Raw genomic sequence first — 17,357 nt, 5'->3', positions numbered from 1 at the left:
GGGCGCCAAGAATACACAATGAGGAAAAGATAGTCTCTTCAATAAATGGTGTTGGGAAAACTAGGTATTCACGTGCAAAAGAATGAAATTGGACCCCTATCTTACACCATACACAAAAAATTAACTTGAAATGGATTACCGACTTGAATGTAAGACCTGAAACCATAAAATTTCTGGAAGAAAACATAGGAAAAGCTTCTTGACATTGGTCTTGGCTCTGAATTTTTGGATATGACACCATAAGCACAAGCAACAAAAGCCAAAGTAAGTGGGAGTACATCAAAGTTAAAAGCTTCTGCACAGCAAAGGAAACCATGAACAAAATGAAAAGGCAGCCTACGGAATGGGAGAAAATATTTGCAAACCATCTGTCTCAAGAGATTAATACCCAAAATATATAAGGAACTCATACAACTCAAAATCAAAAAACCAAATAACCGGATTAAAAAATGGGCAGAGGACTTGAATAGACATTTTTCCAAAGAAGACATATAAATGGGCCAACAGCTATATGAAAAGGTGCTCAACATCACTAATCATTGGGGAAATGCAAATCAAAACCACAGTGAGAGATCACCTCACACCCATTAGGATGGCTATTATTAAAAAGACAAGAAATAGCAAGTGTTTGTGAGGGTGTGGAGAAAACGGAACCCTTGTGTACTGTTGGTGGGAATGGAAATTGGTGCAGCCACTATGGAAAACAATATGGAGGTTCTTCAAAAAATTAAAACTAGAATTACCATAAGATCCAGCAATGCCACTTTTGGGTATATATATAAAGTGAAAACAGCATCTCAAAGAGATATCTATGCTCCCATGTTTACTGCAGTGTTATTCACAATAGCCGAGACATGGGAACAATCTAAATGTCCGTCAACAAGTGAATGGATAAAGAAAGTGTGGAATATATATGCAATAGAATATTATTCAGCCATAAAAAAGGAAATCCTGTCATTTGCAAAAACATGGATGAACTTGGAGGATATAATGCCAAGTAAAATAAGATAGACACAGAAAGACAAATACTGTATGATTTTTCACTTATATGTGAAATCTAAAAAAGTCAAGCTCATAGAACCAGAGTAGAATGGTTCCTGCCAGGGCCTGAGGGGCAGGGGAGATGGGGAGATGTTGGTCAAAGGGTACAACCTTCAGTTATAAGATGAATAAGTTCTGAGGCTCTAACGTACAGCATGGTGACTATAGTTAATAATACTGTACTGTATACTTGAAATTTGCTAAGAGAGTAGACCTTAAGTTTTCTCATCACATATAAAATGGTAACTACGTGGGGTGATGGATGTGTTAGTTTACTCGAGGTAATCGTTTCACAACATATATGTATATTAAATCATCATGTACAACCCCCGCAAAAAAAGATTTCAGAGTCAACATAGTAAGTTCCAGGTGACTTACTGGCTTAGTCTGTAGGAATTATGGTTGTTTAAAGTAGACAAGAAAAATTACTTGTAATTTAGCCAAAAAGTTGCCCATAGCTCTCAACTGACCAACAGTTGGTTGTCCGCAGAGCATTTAACTTTGGAATGGTTTGAGAAACATTGCAGAACCACTCTGCCGTTTATAACCAACAAAACCATGGACTGGACCACTGTGGAAGAAATGAAGATAATAGGAACTAATGACATGGTTTTAAGAATTAAATAAGAATGCCATACAAAAAAACTTAGCACAGTGCCCAGCCCATAGAAGATGCTGAATAAAAGTTAATTACCCTTCCGTTTCCCAGCGGAGAATCCCAACCACCAGTCTTATGTCATCTTCAGCAAGGGTATTTGGGGAAGGCTTCCTGAGAGGAGCTAGGATCTGGAAAGCCATTTGGAGTAAAATGTGAAACTTAGTGAATAGCTTCTGAGCTCTTCCACGTAGGAGTCCCTTGATAGAGAAACTTTGCACAAGAATAATAGAAATGGTCCCGTGCAACCTGGCCCTGTCTCATCTCCTGTGCTGTCCTCCTGGGTCGCTGACCTCCGGCCACCCTCATGTGCCTTCAGGTTTTAAGGGCGGAAGGCTATTCTCCCCTGTGGGTGTTTGCACAAGCTATTTCCTCTGTCTGGAATGCTTGTTGCTTACCTGACTCAATGTGATCCTTCAGGGTCTAGTTTAAGTGTCCCTTTCTGAGAGGTTGATATTGCAAAGAATACCAAGTCTAAAACCATGTCCCCGCTGTTATTCATTCTCATAGCACCTGCTCTTTTCCTTCCTGGCACTCACATTTCTGTGTTCACTTGTTCAATACTTATCATCCCTCCCACTAGACTGTAAGCCTGAGGGGGCAGGGGCCATGGTATACTAGGCCATTGTCTACCCCGTGCCTAATACCATTGTATCACCCACATAGTGGGTGCTCAATCAGTATTTGTTGAATGGGTGAATGAATGAATGACTAAATGATCGACTGTGGTATACAGTCGGATGAGATCCATATAACGAGTATCTGCTACAGTTAGGGTTTGGTAGTCGAAGGCAAATCTATTGTGTTTTTCTTTCTTTATATGTGTATGCATGAAAACTAAAATACCTAAGTCATATATATTCAGTGTACACAGAAAAATATAAAAAAATTACTGGTAATGCCAACTACTCAAAGATTTAAGTACAGCACAGCCCAAAGCAGGGAATTCAGAAGAGTTCAGGCCTGCGTAGGCTAGGTCAGGGTCAGAGGTGATGGACGTCTTCTAGTGCGGGATCCCAGGCTGCTTTCTTTTTTTTTAAAGATTTTATTTTTCCTTTTTCTCCCCAAAGCCCCCTAGTACATAGTTGTGTATTTTTAGTTGTGGGTCCTTCTAGTTGTGTCATGTGGGATGCCGCCTCAGCATGGCCTGATGAGCTGTGCCATGTCCGCGCCCAGGATTCAAACTGGTGAAACCCTGGGCTGCCGAAGTAGAGCGCGCGAACATAACCATTTGGCCATGGGGCCAGCCCCCCAGGCTGCTTTTAAAGTGAGATTAGACACGGACTCAGAGGGGAATTTATCTTTCTCACAGAGGAAACACGTACCGCCTTAGTGTCGTTGACTTGTGTGTTAGTCAGGGCAGGGTAACTGCTATAACAAATAACCGAACGATTCCAGGGGCTTAACATAATGCAAGGTTATTGTCACTTTTTTCAACATTCCAATGTGGGTGTATTCCGGTTGAGTAATCTCTTCTCCAGGTGATTGCTTGAGGATCCAGTCTCTTTCCATCTTGGGGCTCTGCCCTCTGTTAGATCTCAGATCTCCTTTCAGCCAGATAAGAAAAGAGAGAGCATGGTGGATTGCCAGGGAGGTTGTGTGTGTGTTTTTTGTAATGGCTTAATTGAGATATAATTCACATAGCATACAATTACTTATTTAAAGGTACAAGTCAGTGGTTTTTAGTATATTCACAGAGTTGTACAACCATCACAGCAATTTTAGAATACTTTCATCATCCTCCCCCCCAGAAACCCCCGTAGCCATTACCAGTCATCCCCCCACCCCATTTCCCCCTAACCTCCCTCCCCAGCCCTAAACAACCACTAATCTGTTTTGGCAGTTCCTTAACTGTTACTCCCTATTCTCCCACCTCAGTCCCTAGCCCTAGGAAACCACTAATCTATTTTCTGTCTCTGTGAATTTGCCTTTTCTGGACATTTCATATAGAGAGAATCATATAATATGTGGTCTTTTGTGTCTGGCTTCTTTCACTTAGCATGATGTTTTCAGGGTTCATTCACGTTGTAGCATCTATCAGTACCTCATTCCTTTTGAGAATGAATAATATTCCATTGTCCTGATACACCACATTTTTTTTATTCATTTATCAGTTGATGGACATTTGAGTCGTTTCCACTTTTTGACTGTACCAGGGAGGTTTGTATGAGCCTGGTCAGGAAGTGATGTTCATTATTTCTTAGCACAGTTCATTGGCCAGAATTCAGTCTCATGGCCCAACCTAACTGCAAGGGAAGTTGGGAAATGTGGTGTGGCTGAGTGCCCAGAAAAAAAGAGAAATAGAGTTTAGTGAATACATCCTAGTGTCTGCTACAGCTTACAAATAAGGAGTAGAGTTCAGCTGGATCCATCCTTGTGGAGATCCCTGGGAATGTCGCAGCAGGACCATGAGTTTTGAGGCAAGAATTCTCTTCAGCGCTTGCCTTTGTGAGAAGGGGAAAGCCAGCCTGAGAAATGCCCAGCTCTACATCAGGGCCTGCCAGCCCACCATACAGCTCGGTCTTCACAGATCCTGCTTTGTGGTCCCAGGAGACTGGGAAAGGTTGGGATGGTGGGAGCAAGGGTGCGAGGGTTTAACAGTAGTTCTGCCCTAATATATAACTAGATCCTGTTTGTAGAGTGGGAAAACAACCATTCTGGTCTGTGTGTTTCTTTGGCTCTGGGTGTTGTTCACGCTGAAACACAGGTTGCCTCTAATTGTCCTCTTCTCCTTATGTGAATATGAGGCATCTGGCTGAAGTAGAGCATCTGCCTTCTTGTGGCGGGAGTGGATCTGTCAGGATCCAATCAGGAAACAGAAACCACTCTAAATGTTTAAAATAGGGGAAATTTAATACAGGAAATTGGTTACAAAGGTGATGGAAGAGCAGAGAAGCCAAATAGGAAATTGTGAGGCAGCTCAGAAATTAGCATCAGCAGGAAGCTGCTCACACCCCTCTCTTGGCTGGAGGGGCACAGGAAAGAGGCCATGTTACCAGAACCCAGGAGCCAGGATCACCTGGAACTATTGTGAGCCAGCCTGGTGGGAGCTAGGTCTACAGAAGAGATACAGCTCTTGCTGGAGCCACTACACCAAACAAAAAGAGGAAGAAAGTACTCTGGCTTCTTTCTTCTTCCCCTCCACCAGGCTCCCCCCACAACCCCCGCTGCTCACAGCTGGTGATCAGCTGACCTGGGAGCCTGGGAAGCAGCCTGGAGGAGTCAGCAACCCTGTGATGCAGAGCAGGGGAAAGACAGGAATGCATCTGAGGACAAACAGACCAGCGATTGGCTCGGTAGCACACAACTTTCAGAAACCCTACTCAGTTTCTATGTATTTGTTAAGTCAACTTTATTAAAGTATAATTAAGGTATAACTTACATGCAATAAAATGTACCTATTCTAAGTGCACAATTTGATGAGTTTGGCCAAAGAGATACACCCATGTAACTACCACCACAATCAAGATATAGAATATTTTATCCCTAAAAGTTCCCTTTTGCCCCTTCCTAGTTACTTCCCCCCACCATCCAGCCCAGTTTGGATAATTCTGATTGACCTGTATTCTAGTTGACTGATCCTTTGTAGTGTCCAAATCTGATTGTATGCCCATTCAGTGATTTTTTTTTTTGGTATTTATGTATTTTTCAATTCTGGGACTTCTATTCATCTGTTTTTTAGAGTTTCCAATTCTCTCACAAAATACCCTCTCTCTTCACATGTACACGTGTATTATATTTATAGAAACAATATATTTATAGTACTTGTTTTAAAGTTCTTGTCTGCTAATTTTAATAACAGAATAATCTCTGGATCTGTTTCTATTGATGATGTTTTATCTTGATTATGGGTCACATTTTCCTGCTTGTATGCATGTCTCTTAATTTTATTGTATTCCAGACATTGTTTCTAAAAGTTTTGTTTATTATTCTGAATATCCTTTGTTAGGTCTGGCAATTAGCTGTATGACTCATTTGTTTTTCATTTCTCTTAGAGGATAGCTAGGTTGGGACTGGACCCTACTTTTTTTTTTTTTTTTTGCTTGAGGAAAATTGTCCCTGAGCTAACATTGGTGCCAATCTTACTCTATTTTTTGTATGTAGGAATGCCACCACAGCATGGCTTAATGAGCGGTGTGTAGGTCTGTGCCCAGAGTCCAAACCTCCGAACCCTGGGCCACTGAAGCAGCGTGCACAAACTTAACCACTACTCCACCGGGCCGGCCTCTGGACCCTACTTTTAATTAGCTTTAGTTCACTTGTGATTAGCCCAACCCCCAACCTCTTGCTCCTCTGCTGCCCTTTTGATCTTGTCAGTATTTGAGCAGGGAGGGTTTGGGGCTACTGTTTCTGATATCTTTAGATTCAGTTTTTGCAAGGCTCTGGAATCCAAATGCTGTGATTATGCATGTGGTATCTTTCTACTTTCAAGCCTCTCCTTCACTGTGGCTTTCTTGGCAAAATTCAGGGGGTGGGGGTGGGGCAAGAGAATTGTTACGCCAAGTACCAATTTGTTTTTGCTTGGGGACCCTTCAAGATTCCTTTCTATCCCATCAGCCCATGCTATTGTCTGAGGCTGGGCTGACTTTCTCCTTGTCCTTACAAAGTTTCTCTATCAAAGGTTCTCTCCTTCACTCATCAGTACCTAGACCAGGCACCCAAGGATGGAAGCTGTCTCGGCTCTCTGCTCGCCTCTGAAAGATTCGTTTTTCTCTGGAATTCAGTTAATCAAGGCTTCCTTCCTTCTGTTCAGTACGAGTTTTGTATTGTCTTTGTTTTTGTTGTTACCGCAGGAGTTGAAGGCCTTTCACATTCTTCTACATCCTAATTGGAAGCAGTGGTTTTGATGGGCAACCTAAGACAAATTTTGTTCTAGAAAGGACACTGGCCTAATGAACCATTTTGCTTATTAATGCTCCGGGCTAACTTAGAAGAAAGATTTCTTGGAACTCCATTTGTCTCCTACCCTATGAACTTCTTGTAGATACACAATATGGAAAAGATAGACAGGCAGACAGGATGGTTAGTGACAACTCAATGCTCTGGCAGATCTGTAGCTCACAGTAACCCTGCATGCAAAGTCAAACATGCTTTTCAGATGAAGAACTGAGGCACAGAAAGGGTAACTGACTTGCCTGAAATTCAAATGGGTAGTAGATGGTGTGAAAATAATCAGAATCTAGCTCTATGTGATTCCCAGTCCAATTTGTTCTGTTTTTACTCTGTTCATTTTATTGTGTAAATAATTCATGAATGTTTATAGAGTCTTGTGAAAGATTTTTAAAAATACATTTAAAGCAGTTGTCCTTCTTAATTCTAATCTCTGATCCCACTCATATGCAGAAGTAATCTCTCTTGTCAGTTTGGTGTATATCCTTCCAGACAATTTTCTATGCATTTATATACTGTTAAAATGGGTCATACTGCAGGATTTTAAAAATATGGAACCATACAGGAGATGTCCTGTTATTATCTTTGTTCACTTAGCAATCAGTGCTTGGAAATCTTTCCATGTCAGTACATATGGTCCTGCTCAGTTTGTCATTCATCTAACAGACATTTATTGAGCACCTGCTATGCACCACATCTGGTTCTAAGTACTGGGGCACAGCGGTCAACAGACCAGACCAAAAGCCCCCTCCCTCTTGGAGCTTACATTCTCCAATGGGGAGAGACAATAAAAAGTAAGTAAAATTATTAAAAAAGGTTAGGGTGATAGGGAGGGCTAGCGGGGCAGGGATGTTGCAGTTACATATTGAGTGCTCAAAGAGTGAAGGAACATACCGTGTAAATATATGAGGGAAGAGCATTTCAGGTAGAGGGATCAGCACATGGAACAGCAGGACAGCTTATGCAGCCAGAGCAGAGGAGGTGATGGGGAGTGGATGGTAAGAGATGAGGTTGGAGAAATAACTTAGAACCAGATCTTATAGAACCTTGTAGGCCATCGTAAGAAAATTGGCATTTGCTCTGAGATGGTAGCCACTGGAGAGGTTTTTTTAATTGAGATATAGCTGACATATAACATTATATTAGTTTCAGGTGTGCAGCATAATGATTTGATGTGTTTTATAAAGATTGCAAAATGATCACCACAATAAGTCTAATTAGCATCCATCACCACACATAGATACAAACTTTTTTTTCTTGATGAGAGCTTTTAAGATTTACCCTCTTGGGGCCGGCCCCGTGGCCAAGTGGTTAAGTTCTTGCACTCTGCTTTGGCAGCCCAGGGTTTCGCCAGTTCGGATCCCCGGTGCAGACATGGCACCGCTCGTCAGGCCATGCTGAGGTGGCGTCCCACATGCCACAACTAGAAGGACCTACAACTAGAATATACAACTATGTACTGGGCGGCTTTGGGGAGAAATAAAAAAAAAAGAGAAGATTGGCAACAGTTGTTAGCTCAGGTGCCAATCTTTAAAAAAAAAAAAAAAGATTTACTCTCTTAGCAATTTTTTTTTCTGCTTTATCTCCCCAAACCCCACCCTGTACACAGTTGTATATCTTAGTTGCAGGTCCTTCTAGTTGTGGGATGTGGGACGCTGCCTCAACGTGGCCTGACGAGCAGTGCCATGTCCGCGCCCAGGATCCGAACCCTGGGTCGCCACAGCGGAGTCCGAACTTAACCACTTGGCCACGGAGCCGGCCCCTTAGCAATTTTCAAATACACAATACACTATTATTAACTATAGTCACCATGCTGTACATTACATCTCCAGAACTTATTTATTTTATAACTGGAAGTTTATACCTTTTGACCACCTTCATCCATTTCACCCACCCCCAAACCTCCACCTCTGGCAACCTGTATCTGTTCTCTGTGTCTGTGAGCTCAGTTGTTTTTTTTTTTTAGAGTCCACATATAAGTGAGATCATATGGGATTTATCTTTCTCTGACATTTCACTTAGCATAATGCGTTCAACGTCTGTCCATGTTGTCGTAAATGACAAGATTTCTTTCTTTTTTTATGGCTGAATAATTGTATATATGAGACACATTGTATATATATACCACATTCTCTTTATTCATCTGTCAATGGACACTTAGGTTGTCTGCATATCTTGGCTATTGTGAATAATGCTGCAATGAACATGGGAGTGCAGGTATCTCTTCGAGATAGTGATTTCCTTTCCTTTGGATATAAACTGAGGAGTGGAATAACTGGTCATATGGTGGGTTGTATTTTTAATTTTTTCAGGAACCTCCACACTGTTTCCCATGGTGGCTGCACCAATTTCCATTCCCACCAACAGTGCACAAGAGTTCCCTTTTCTACACATCCTCACCAACACTTGTTATCTCTTGTCTTTGTGATAATAGCCATTCTAACAGGTGTGAGGTAATATCTCCTTGTGGTTTTGATTTCATTTCCCTGGTGATTAGTGATGTTGAGCACCTTTTGATGTACCTATTGGCCATCTGTATGTCTTCTTTGGGAAAATGTCTATTCAGAACCTCTGCCCATTTTTTAATCAGATTGTTTAGATTTTTGCTATTGAGTTGTATGAGTTCTTTATATATTTTGGATATTAACCCCTTATCAGATACATGATCTGCATGGAGAGTTTTGAGTAGGGGAGTGACATGATCTGACTTAGAGTTTAGCGGGATTACTCTGACTGCTGTGTTGAGAATAGATTGTAGAAGGTTGAGTATGGAAGCAGGAAATGACAGGGACTTGGACCAGGGTGATAACTGTGGGAGTCATGAGGAGTGGGCTAATTTAGGGTATGGTTTGAAATAAACATCAACAGAATTTGTTGATTGAATAGAGGGTGTTGGAGGAACCAAGCATGACTCCAGAGTTTTTGACATGAAAAACAGGAAGAATGGACTGGCCGTTATGAATTATAATGGAGAAGACTGTGAGAAGAACAGGTTTGATGGGACAATCAAGAGTTTGGTTTTGGACACATTAAGTTTGAGGTATTAGACATGCAAGTGAGATGCCGACAAGGCAGTTGGATATGTGAGAATGGAGTTTAGGGGAGAGCTCTGGCTGGAGATAGAAATTTGAGAGTCATCAGAATATAGATGGTTTGAAAAATCATGACACTGAGTGGTATCACCAAGGGATCTAGTGTAGTTTCTGATAAAGAGGAAAGGTCCAAGGGTTGTGCCTAGGGACATTCCAATGTTAAAAGATTAGGGAGGGGGTCGGCCCTGTGGCAGCGGTTAAGTGTGCATGTTCTGCTTTGGCGGCCCGGGGTTCGCCAGTTCGGATCCCGGGTGCAGACATGGCACCGCTTGGCATGCCATGCTGTGATAGGCGTCCCACATACAAAGTAGAGGAAGATGGGCACAGATGTTAGCTCAGGGCCAGTCTTCCTCAGCAAAAAGAGGAGGATTGGCGGCAGATGTTAGCTCAGAGCTAGTCTTCCTCAAAAAAAAAAAAAAAAAAAAAGATTAGGGAGATGAATAGGAACCAGAAAATTAGATTAAAGTAGAACGAAAACCAGGGAAGTGTGATGTCCTGCAAGCCAAATGAGGAAGGTAGTCCAAGGAGGAAGGAGTGCTCAACTGTTAAATGCTGCCGCTAGGTCAGATAAGACAAGGGCTGAGAATTGATCGGATTTAGCAATGACGCATACCTACTGAATCTGAATGCCCGGGATAGGAGACACTGATGCCTGGATCCCATCTCCAGAGATTGATTTAATTGGTCTGAAGGGCAGCCTGGACACCAAGGTTTTTAAAGCTCCCCAGGTGATTTTACTGTGCAGCCAAGGTTGAGACCCCACTGTCTTAGTTATTTCCATCTCTGAAATTATGAAATGGCCTTATGGTCAGAAACAGATGTTGCTGGACTGATTAAACACAAGAGTTTTTATCTATAGGCTTGTTCTTGGATACTTTGGGATCTGAAAATGCTAAGCAGATCTGAAAACTGATTATTAACCACTAAAGGGATTAGCTATTAGCACCTGTCTTAAAGTGGCTTTTAAGCTGAAAATCTCTTTGCTTTTCATTTTTTGCAAATGTTTGACTTTTTGTTTTGTTTATCCTCAAAAGGCCTTTTGTTTTGAATAACAAGGGTATGTTTTAAGTTAATGAGAAAATTCAAGGGAAGTCTTGATGTAACTGGTCCAAAAAAAAAAAAAAAACCAATCAAACAAACCTGAACTCATATCAATAATTAAGCATTTAACAGAGTTAAGTACATTCTTTTCAAAGTCCTGAATATTTCACACCTCAAAAGTTGGCTCATGAAAGATGTGGAAATTTTATTCCTCATTAAAGTTTTAATCTTTTTCACTTTCTCGCCACAAACTCTAGAAATTATTTAAATACTTTAGTAAATTTGAGTTGAGTTGATATCTTTTGGCTCTTAAAAATTAAAGAATGTCATGGGTGGGCTATTCGTCAAGAGATCTGGTTCGAAAGCTGGTAAAATTGGATTCCATATGAAAAGGAGGAAAGATCGAATATATTAGAACAAGACCAAGGTACAAATTGGAAAAAGTCAGAGTTGAAGTACAGGCTTAATTATTGCAGGCTTCCAGAAGGACGTCAAGTGTCTAGATTAGTCCTTAACCCAAGTTGGGTTCCACGAGAGAATAAGGCCCTAAGGTATCCATTGTAGCAATTGAGTGAACTCTTATGCATCCAGAATGGGGCTAGCTATGTACCATCCTTGGGAAAATTCATCATTCAAATAATCAAATAATTTTCTCTGGGGCTTAATTCTCTCACAGAACTCCAGTTGAGAAAGGCTGTTTTAGGTACTAATCTGTTTTCTTGGATGACGCAGTAGCTGTTTGAGGTACAGACTCTCAGGAAAGAAAGCAAGAAAGAGCCTGTTGCCAAGAAATTAAAAAGAATAATCTCTTTATTCATTTCTTAGAATAGTTATTAGTAAAATATACATAGGAACATCTTGTATAAATCCCAGCAATGATTTTTGGAACAGTTTAACATGTATCCTTCCAGACTTGTGTCTGGGCACATAAATGTGTAAGTAAATGGTGGTTGTTGCAAAAATAGGATCGTGTTATTCTTTTAGTTCAGCAATCTTTTTCCATGAAATGTTATAAAGGTTCTTCTATACAATTACCTGTGGATCTGCCTTTTTCTAGGGATTGCATGATATTCCATAGTTTGGTTGTTAGAAAATATGTTTCACCATTCTTCTGTTAATGGACATTTGGATCATCTCCAGTTTTTCATTATTATGAACAATGCCATAATCAACACGTTTGTTCAAAAGATTTTAAATACATATTTATAAGTGTTGCTATATTATAGACTCTAGAAGTAGAATTGTTGAGTCAAGATGGGTACGTTTTCCTTTTTTGTTTTTATTATATAAATATCAAATCTACTCAAAAGTAGGGAGTACCATTATGAACCCCCATGTACCCTTTCTCCACTTCAGTACTTAGCATCACATGGCCTGTTTTGCTTCCCTCTCACCCCACCTACTCCCTCTCATCTCAACACTGGATTTATTATGAAGCAAAGACATACCACTTTATCCATAGATATTTCAGTATGTGTCTCTAAAAGTTAAGGACACTTTTGTAAAACATAATCATGATTATATTATCATACATAAAAATTAACAATAATTCTTTAATATCAGTCTTCAAGCTTTCCCAATTGTCTCATTTTTTTTTTCACAGTGGATTTGTTTGAATCATGATCTAGACAAGGTCTGTACATTTGATTGATATGATTCTTAAGTCTTTTTTGGTGTATGGGTTTGCCCTCCTCTTAGTTTCTCTTGCCCCTATTATTTATTTGTTGAAGAAGCATTTGTCCTGTAGATTTTCCACCATTCTGGATTTTGCTGATCATATCTCTGTGGTGTGGTTTAGTGAGTTTCTCTGTGTCTTTTCCCCCTTCGAGTTGGTAGTTAGATCTGGAGGCTTATTTCAGATTCTGGCCAGTTTTTTGGAAAGAATACTTAATGGTTGATTGTGTACTTGATCTGGTCTCTCTCGCTTTGTGGTGCTAGCAGCCCTTCACAATCATTGCTTAGGTCCATTATTTCATTAGGGCTTGTAAAATGGTGATATTTGAATTCTATAATCACTTCCTGAGTTAGCAGCACAAATACTTTTAAGAGAAATTCCTCCTCATCGACAACTGGGTTACCCTGGTGTACAGTTTGTATAGGAAAAGGAGGACATATGCTTGATTTTTGCCTTGATCAGTTTTCAAGAACAATGACTTGGTTCCTTAGCATCTGCCAAAGGTGACCAGTGAAGTTTTATAAGATTATTATGAATTCATCATTTTAACGTAGTTGATGTTTCAGTCCTTTATAGTTATGATTCTTCTTGATGCTCAAATTGTTCCTTCCTTCTTTAGCCAGAAAACTGGTTCAAGTTGGCTCCTGAGTCTTTTTGGTATGAGCTTAGTAACTTCTTTGTATGTTAAGATGTTCCAGGATCATTTTAGACATTTCTGGGATCAGCCATTCCTCCAAAGAGTCCTGGTTCCTTTTAGCGAGAGATGATATTTACAGACCCCAATCAGGGCTTGGAGGTCCTCATTGCTACTGAGTTGGTTGTTGTTTTGGACCTTTTCGGTAGACAGAGCAGGGAAACCACTCCGTGAATTCATACTGGTGTTGCAATTCAAATTTAGGACTATAGGATTTTTACTTAACTTCTTTGATTTTTATATTTATGTCTCTTACCCTCAAAAATCTGGTTCTTAATGATATTATCATTATTTGTTGTATTATATACTATAAATATGTAATATTTTCAAAATACCAGTACTAATATTATCACCAACAATATGCTTACTGGAAACTACTTAAGATTTCTTTGCATTTCTATTTTTTTCCTTAGGTTACATCCTTTTAGGAAACTACAGTCAAATTACCATGTTTTAAAATCATGTGAATTAGTTTCTGTTTTGTGGGTAAGCCGTCAGCTAGATGCATAGGTTCATTTGTTTTGTTTTGCCCCAGCCACAAATTCAAATGATATGCTCATTGGCAAACAGCGTTTTTAGGGAACACTTGAAAAAATTATTTCATTTTCTTTTATCGTTATGTAAAAAAGTTACGTAGCTTCAAAGTCAAATTCCAAGAAGTGTCACCCCATCCCTGTCCCTTCCCTCATGTTTTCTCCTTCCACCTATTGGAAGCCACTTTTTTACCTTTTGGTTTATCCTTCCATTTTGAAGAAATAAAAGCATGTACATATATTTATTCACGTCCTCCCTTTTCTTAAATAAAAAGGTAGCATTCTGGGCACAGTATTCAACACCTTGCTTTTTTTGTCTTAATATATTCTGTAGATCTCTCCATAGCAGTATTATATAGAAATTGTTTCATTTCTTTTTATAAATGTTTAATGTTTTGTGTTACGATATGACTATGACTATCATTACTATAGCTGATTTAATCAGTCCCCACTACTGATGGACATTTGCTTTCAAACCTTCCCAGGAACACTTTTCATATTTCACAGCCACAAGCTCAGGTTATTTTGTGGCAAAAATTATTTTAACAACTGTCTAAGGAATCCATTTTCTATGTATAAAATGAAAATTTTATCATATAATCTAATAATAGAGAAGACTGTGGTTTGTGAACATAGAAGTAATTTTCTGAATTTCTTGTTCCGGGGGGTATAATAATGAGATAGGAAAACAGGAATTACCAGGGTCCTTTCCCATTTGTAGATGACAAGGCATTTCAGGTCAGGGAATGTCAGGATACGTTTGAGTTCATCTTGGCTTTCTGAATATGGGGGCCCTGCCGCTTTTCCAAAAGAACCTTTTGTCAAAGTGTTTCATCCTCCTGATTCAGGCTTAGCTTCTGAAATTCTTGCACTCCATCCAGCTGCAGGAGGCTTTTTCTCTCTTTCCATTGATCTGCATATGCTTTCAACCTCAGTCTAGGGCTAAATTAAAGAGAAGGGATCAAGTAGGGTTTGAGTATGACTGTATGAGATTTATTGGTGTGGATCTTAAGCAGTTGTTGTATTTGAATATGAAAAATGAAATATAATTTAGATTTTTTTTTTCCTGCTAAAGCACAGTGTCCTTATGCCCTCCCTTCACGGAATGAATGCACGTATACTCCCATGTCCTGATTCAGATGTTCATGATCTTGTTACACGAATCTTTCAGGAGAAATAGTGCAGGCGACCGTGGGAAGGCTCTGCAGGTCATGCTCCAGGTTCTGCAGAGCTGTGACCGCCCGGCCCCTGACATGTTCTGCCTGTGTGGGAGGATCTACAAGGACATCTTCCTGGATTCAGACTGCAAAGATGATGCCAGCCGAGACAGTGCCATTGAGTGGTAAGTCCTCAGCCCTAGTCAGTAGCAAAGAACAGAATTGCAGAGGCTAAGGATCCAGATCTTTTTCCCTACATGTGTGTGTCTTTCTGTCTGCTTACAGTGGAAAAAAAAATACCATAAATGTGGCTTGGGAATTTCCATATTCCTTTTTCCAGAAGGAAACTATTAGAAACAGGGTTTTCTACTGGTGACGTTCTTCCCACAAGTTCACTCATTTATAAGGGCAAGAAGGAGGCTCAGCACACTCCTTCCTAGCTACTCCTTCCAGAACCTTGTTCCACTGCCATCATCAGGGCATTATCTTCTTAGTGAGCTGTTCATTCCTTCATTTATTTATTCACGTATTCAACAAATGTTTATTGAGAGTTTACTGTGTGCCAGAACTTTTCTAGATGATGGGGATAAAGACACAGCAGACTTGAATCCCTGCCCTCATGGACCTTACATTGCTGGTGAGAGAAGGCAGATAAAGTAAAATGTTTAGGGTGTCAGCTCATGGTGAGCGCTATGGGGAAAAGTTGGGGAGGGAGAAAAGGAGGCTTGGGAGGAGTCGTCTGCAATTTGAGATAGGGTGGTCAGTGAAGGCGAAAACAGATGTGAAGGTGGTAAGGGAAGGAGCCCTGCAGATAACTGGAGCAAGTGTTCCAGGGAGAGGGCACAGCAAGGGCAAAGACTTTCTGGGCATACTCAAGGATGGTGAGGTGTGAGCAAAGGCTGAGTAACGAGAAATGGGAGAACCTTATACTCTGTCTGAGTGAGATGACACAACACTGGAGTGTTCTGGGTAGAGGAGATCTGACGTGTTTTAACAGGAGTACTCTCACTGTTATGCAAAGAATATATTTTATGGGGTGTATCAGCTATCGATTGCTGCATAACAAACAATCCCAAACTTAGTGGCTTCAAACAACGATTTACAATTTCTCATGATTCTGTGGATTGGCCGGGCAGTTTCTCTGCTGGTTCCATGTGGGCTCACTCCTAAAGTTGTCACCTGGAAGGTCAGCAGGGCTGGAAGGTCCAAGATGGCCTCACCCACATTTGGTGGCTGGTGCTGGCTGTTGGTGGTGAGCCCCAATTCTTTGCCATGTGGTTCTAATGCTGGGAGACCAGCTTTCCTATGTGGATGGGCAGCATTGTAAGAGAGCGAAGCAAAGGTGGAAGCCACAAAGCCTCTTGAAGCATAAGATGTGGAATTCACACGAGCACAGTTCTGCCACATGCTGTTGGTTAAAGCAAATCACATGGCCAGCCCAAATACAAAGGGGTGGAGAAATAGACTCTGCCTGTGGGTAGGAGAAGTGGCAAAGTCGCATCACAAAGGTGCGAGTGTAGTGGAATGGGAGGAATTCGTGGGCGTTAAATGGTTACCACAGGGACAAGGGCAGAGCAGGAAACAGGAGACTACAGGCATACCTCAGAGATATTGCAGGTTTGGTTCCAGACCCCTGCAATAAAGCAAATATTGCCATAAAGTGAGTCACATGAATTTTTGTTTCCCTGTGCATATAATGGTTATGTTTACACTGTACTGTAGTCTATTAAGTGTGCAATAGCATTATGGCTAAAAAAACAATGTGTACACCTTAATTAAAAAATACTTTATTGCTAAAAAATGCTAACCATCGTCTGAGCCTTCAGCACCAATAGACTTGCTCCATGCAGGGTTGCCACAGACCTTTGGTTTGTTAAAAAACGCTGTATCTGAGAAGCGCAATAAAGCGAAGCTCAATAAACTGGGTTTTGCCTGTATTGCAGTAATCTAGGGGAGAGCTGAAGTGGTTGAGCCAGGATGGTAGTGACAAAAATGGTAAGTCAGAACCTGGGTATATTTTGAAGGCAAAGCCAACAGCTCACATCATCCACTTCCATCACAAGAGCTCTTGGAATTGCTATTGCGCTCTCAGTTAATTCTAACTGCTGCTTCTCTCTCTCTCTTTGTTCTCCTTCCATACATGCTGGAGGCCCTGTCCTCCACTCTCTACTCTCCATCCACACACTCTTCCCTAGTGATCCTAGTCACTCCCACACCTTGGGAGCTTTAGCTGGAGGTCTGCAGCCCAAACTCCATCCTATGTGGCCCCACATTGCCCCATCTTTGCCTACCTGTTCTACCTCAAGATGATGCTGGTATTTAAGACTCAACAGTCCAAGGCTGAAGTCATTTCCTTTTCTCCACAAGGGATGGCTTCCAATATCTTGCTTTCTCACTGCCATTCTTTAGCTTCCTAGGCATACACTGTTGGTTAAGGTTTGATAGCTTTCACTCATTTATCTCCTCATACTGTCACTTCCCAATTCCAGCCCTTCTGTGAGTCTTCCCTCACTGTCTGCCAATCTTTTCCCATCACCACCCCCCCCAACCAGCACCATGTTTCTTACTTTCTTGCCAGG

At 40.8% G+C, this 17,357-nt stretch overlaps 1 protein-coding gene across 1 annotated transcript in view; it reads left to right on the top strand.

Annotated features, from left to right (window-relative positions):
- MAP3K15 (mitogen-activated protein kinase kinase kinase 15) overlaps positions 1–17,357 on the top strand; it is a 123,153-nt gene that overhangs the window by 55,181 nt on the left and 50,615 nt on the right. The window contains exon 7 of the mRNA XM_070604218.1: positions 14,793–14,963. Coding sequence (XP_070460319.1) covers positions 14,793–14,963 — 171 coding nt within the window. The remainder of the gene's footprint in view (positions 1–14,792; positions 14,964–17,357) is intronic.

This window comes from Equus przewalskii, chromosome X, assembly GCF_037783145.1.
Source record: "Equus przewalskii isolate Varuska chromosome X, EquPr2, whole genome shotgun sequence".
Taxonomy (NCBI): domain Eukaryota; kingdom Metazoa; phylum Chordata; class Mammalia; order Perissodactyla; family Equidae; genus Equus; species Equus przewalskii.
The sequence above is the reverse complement of the archived record's forward strand: the minus strand, read 5'-3'. Positions and strand labels throughout refer to the sequence as shown.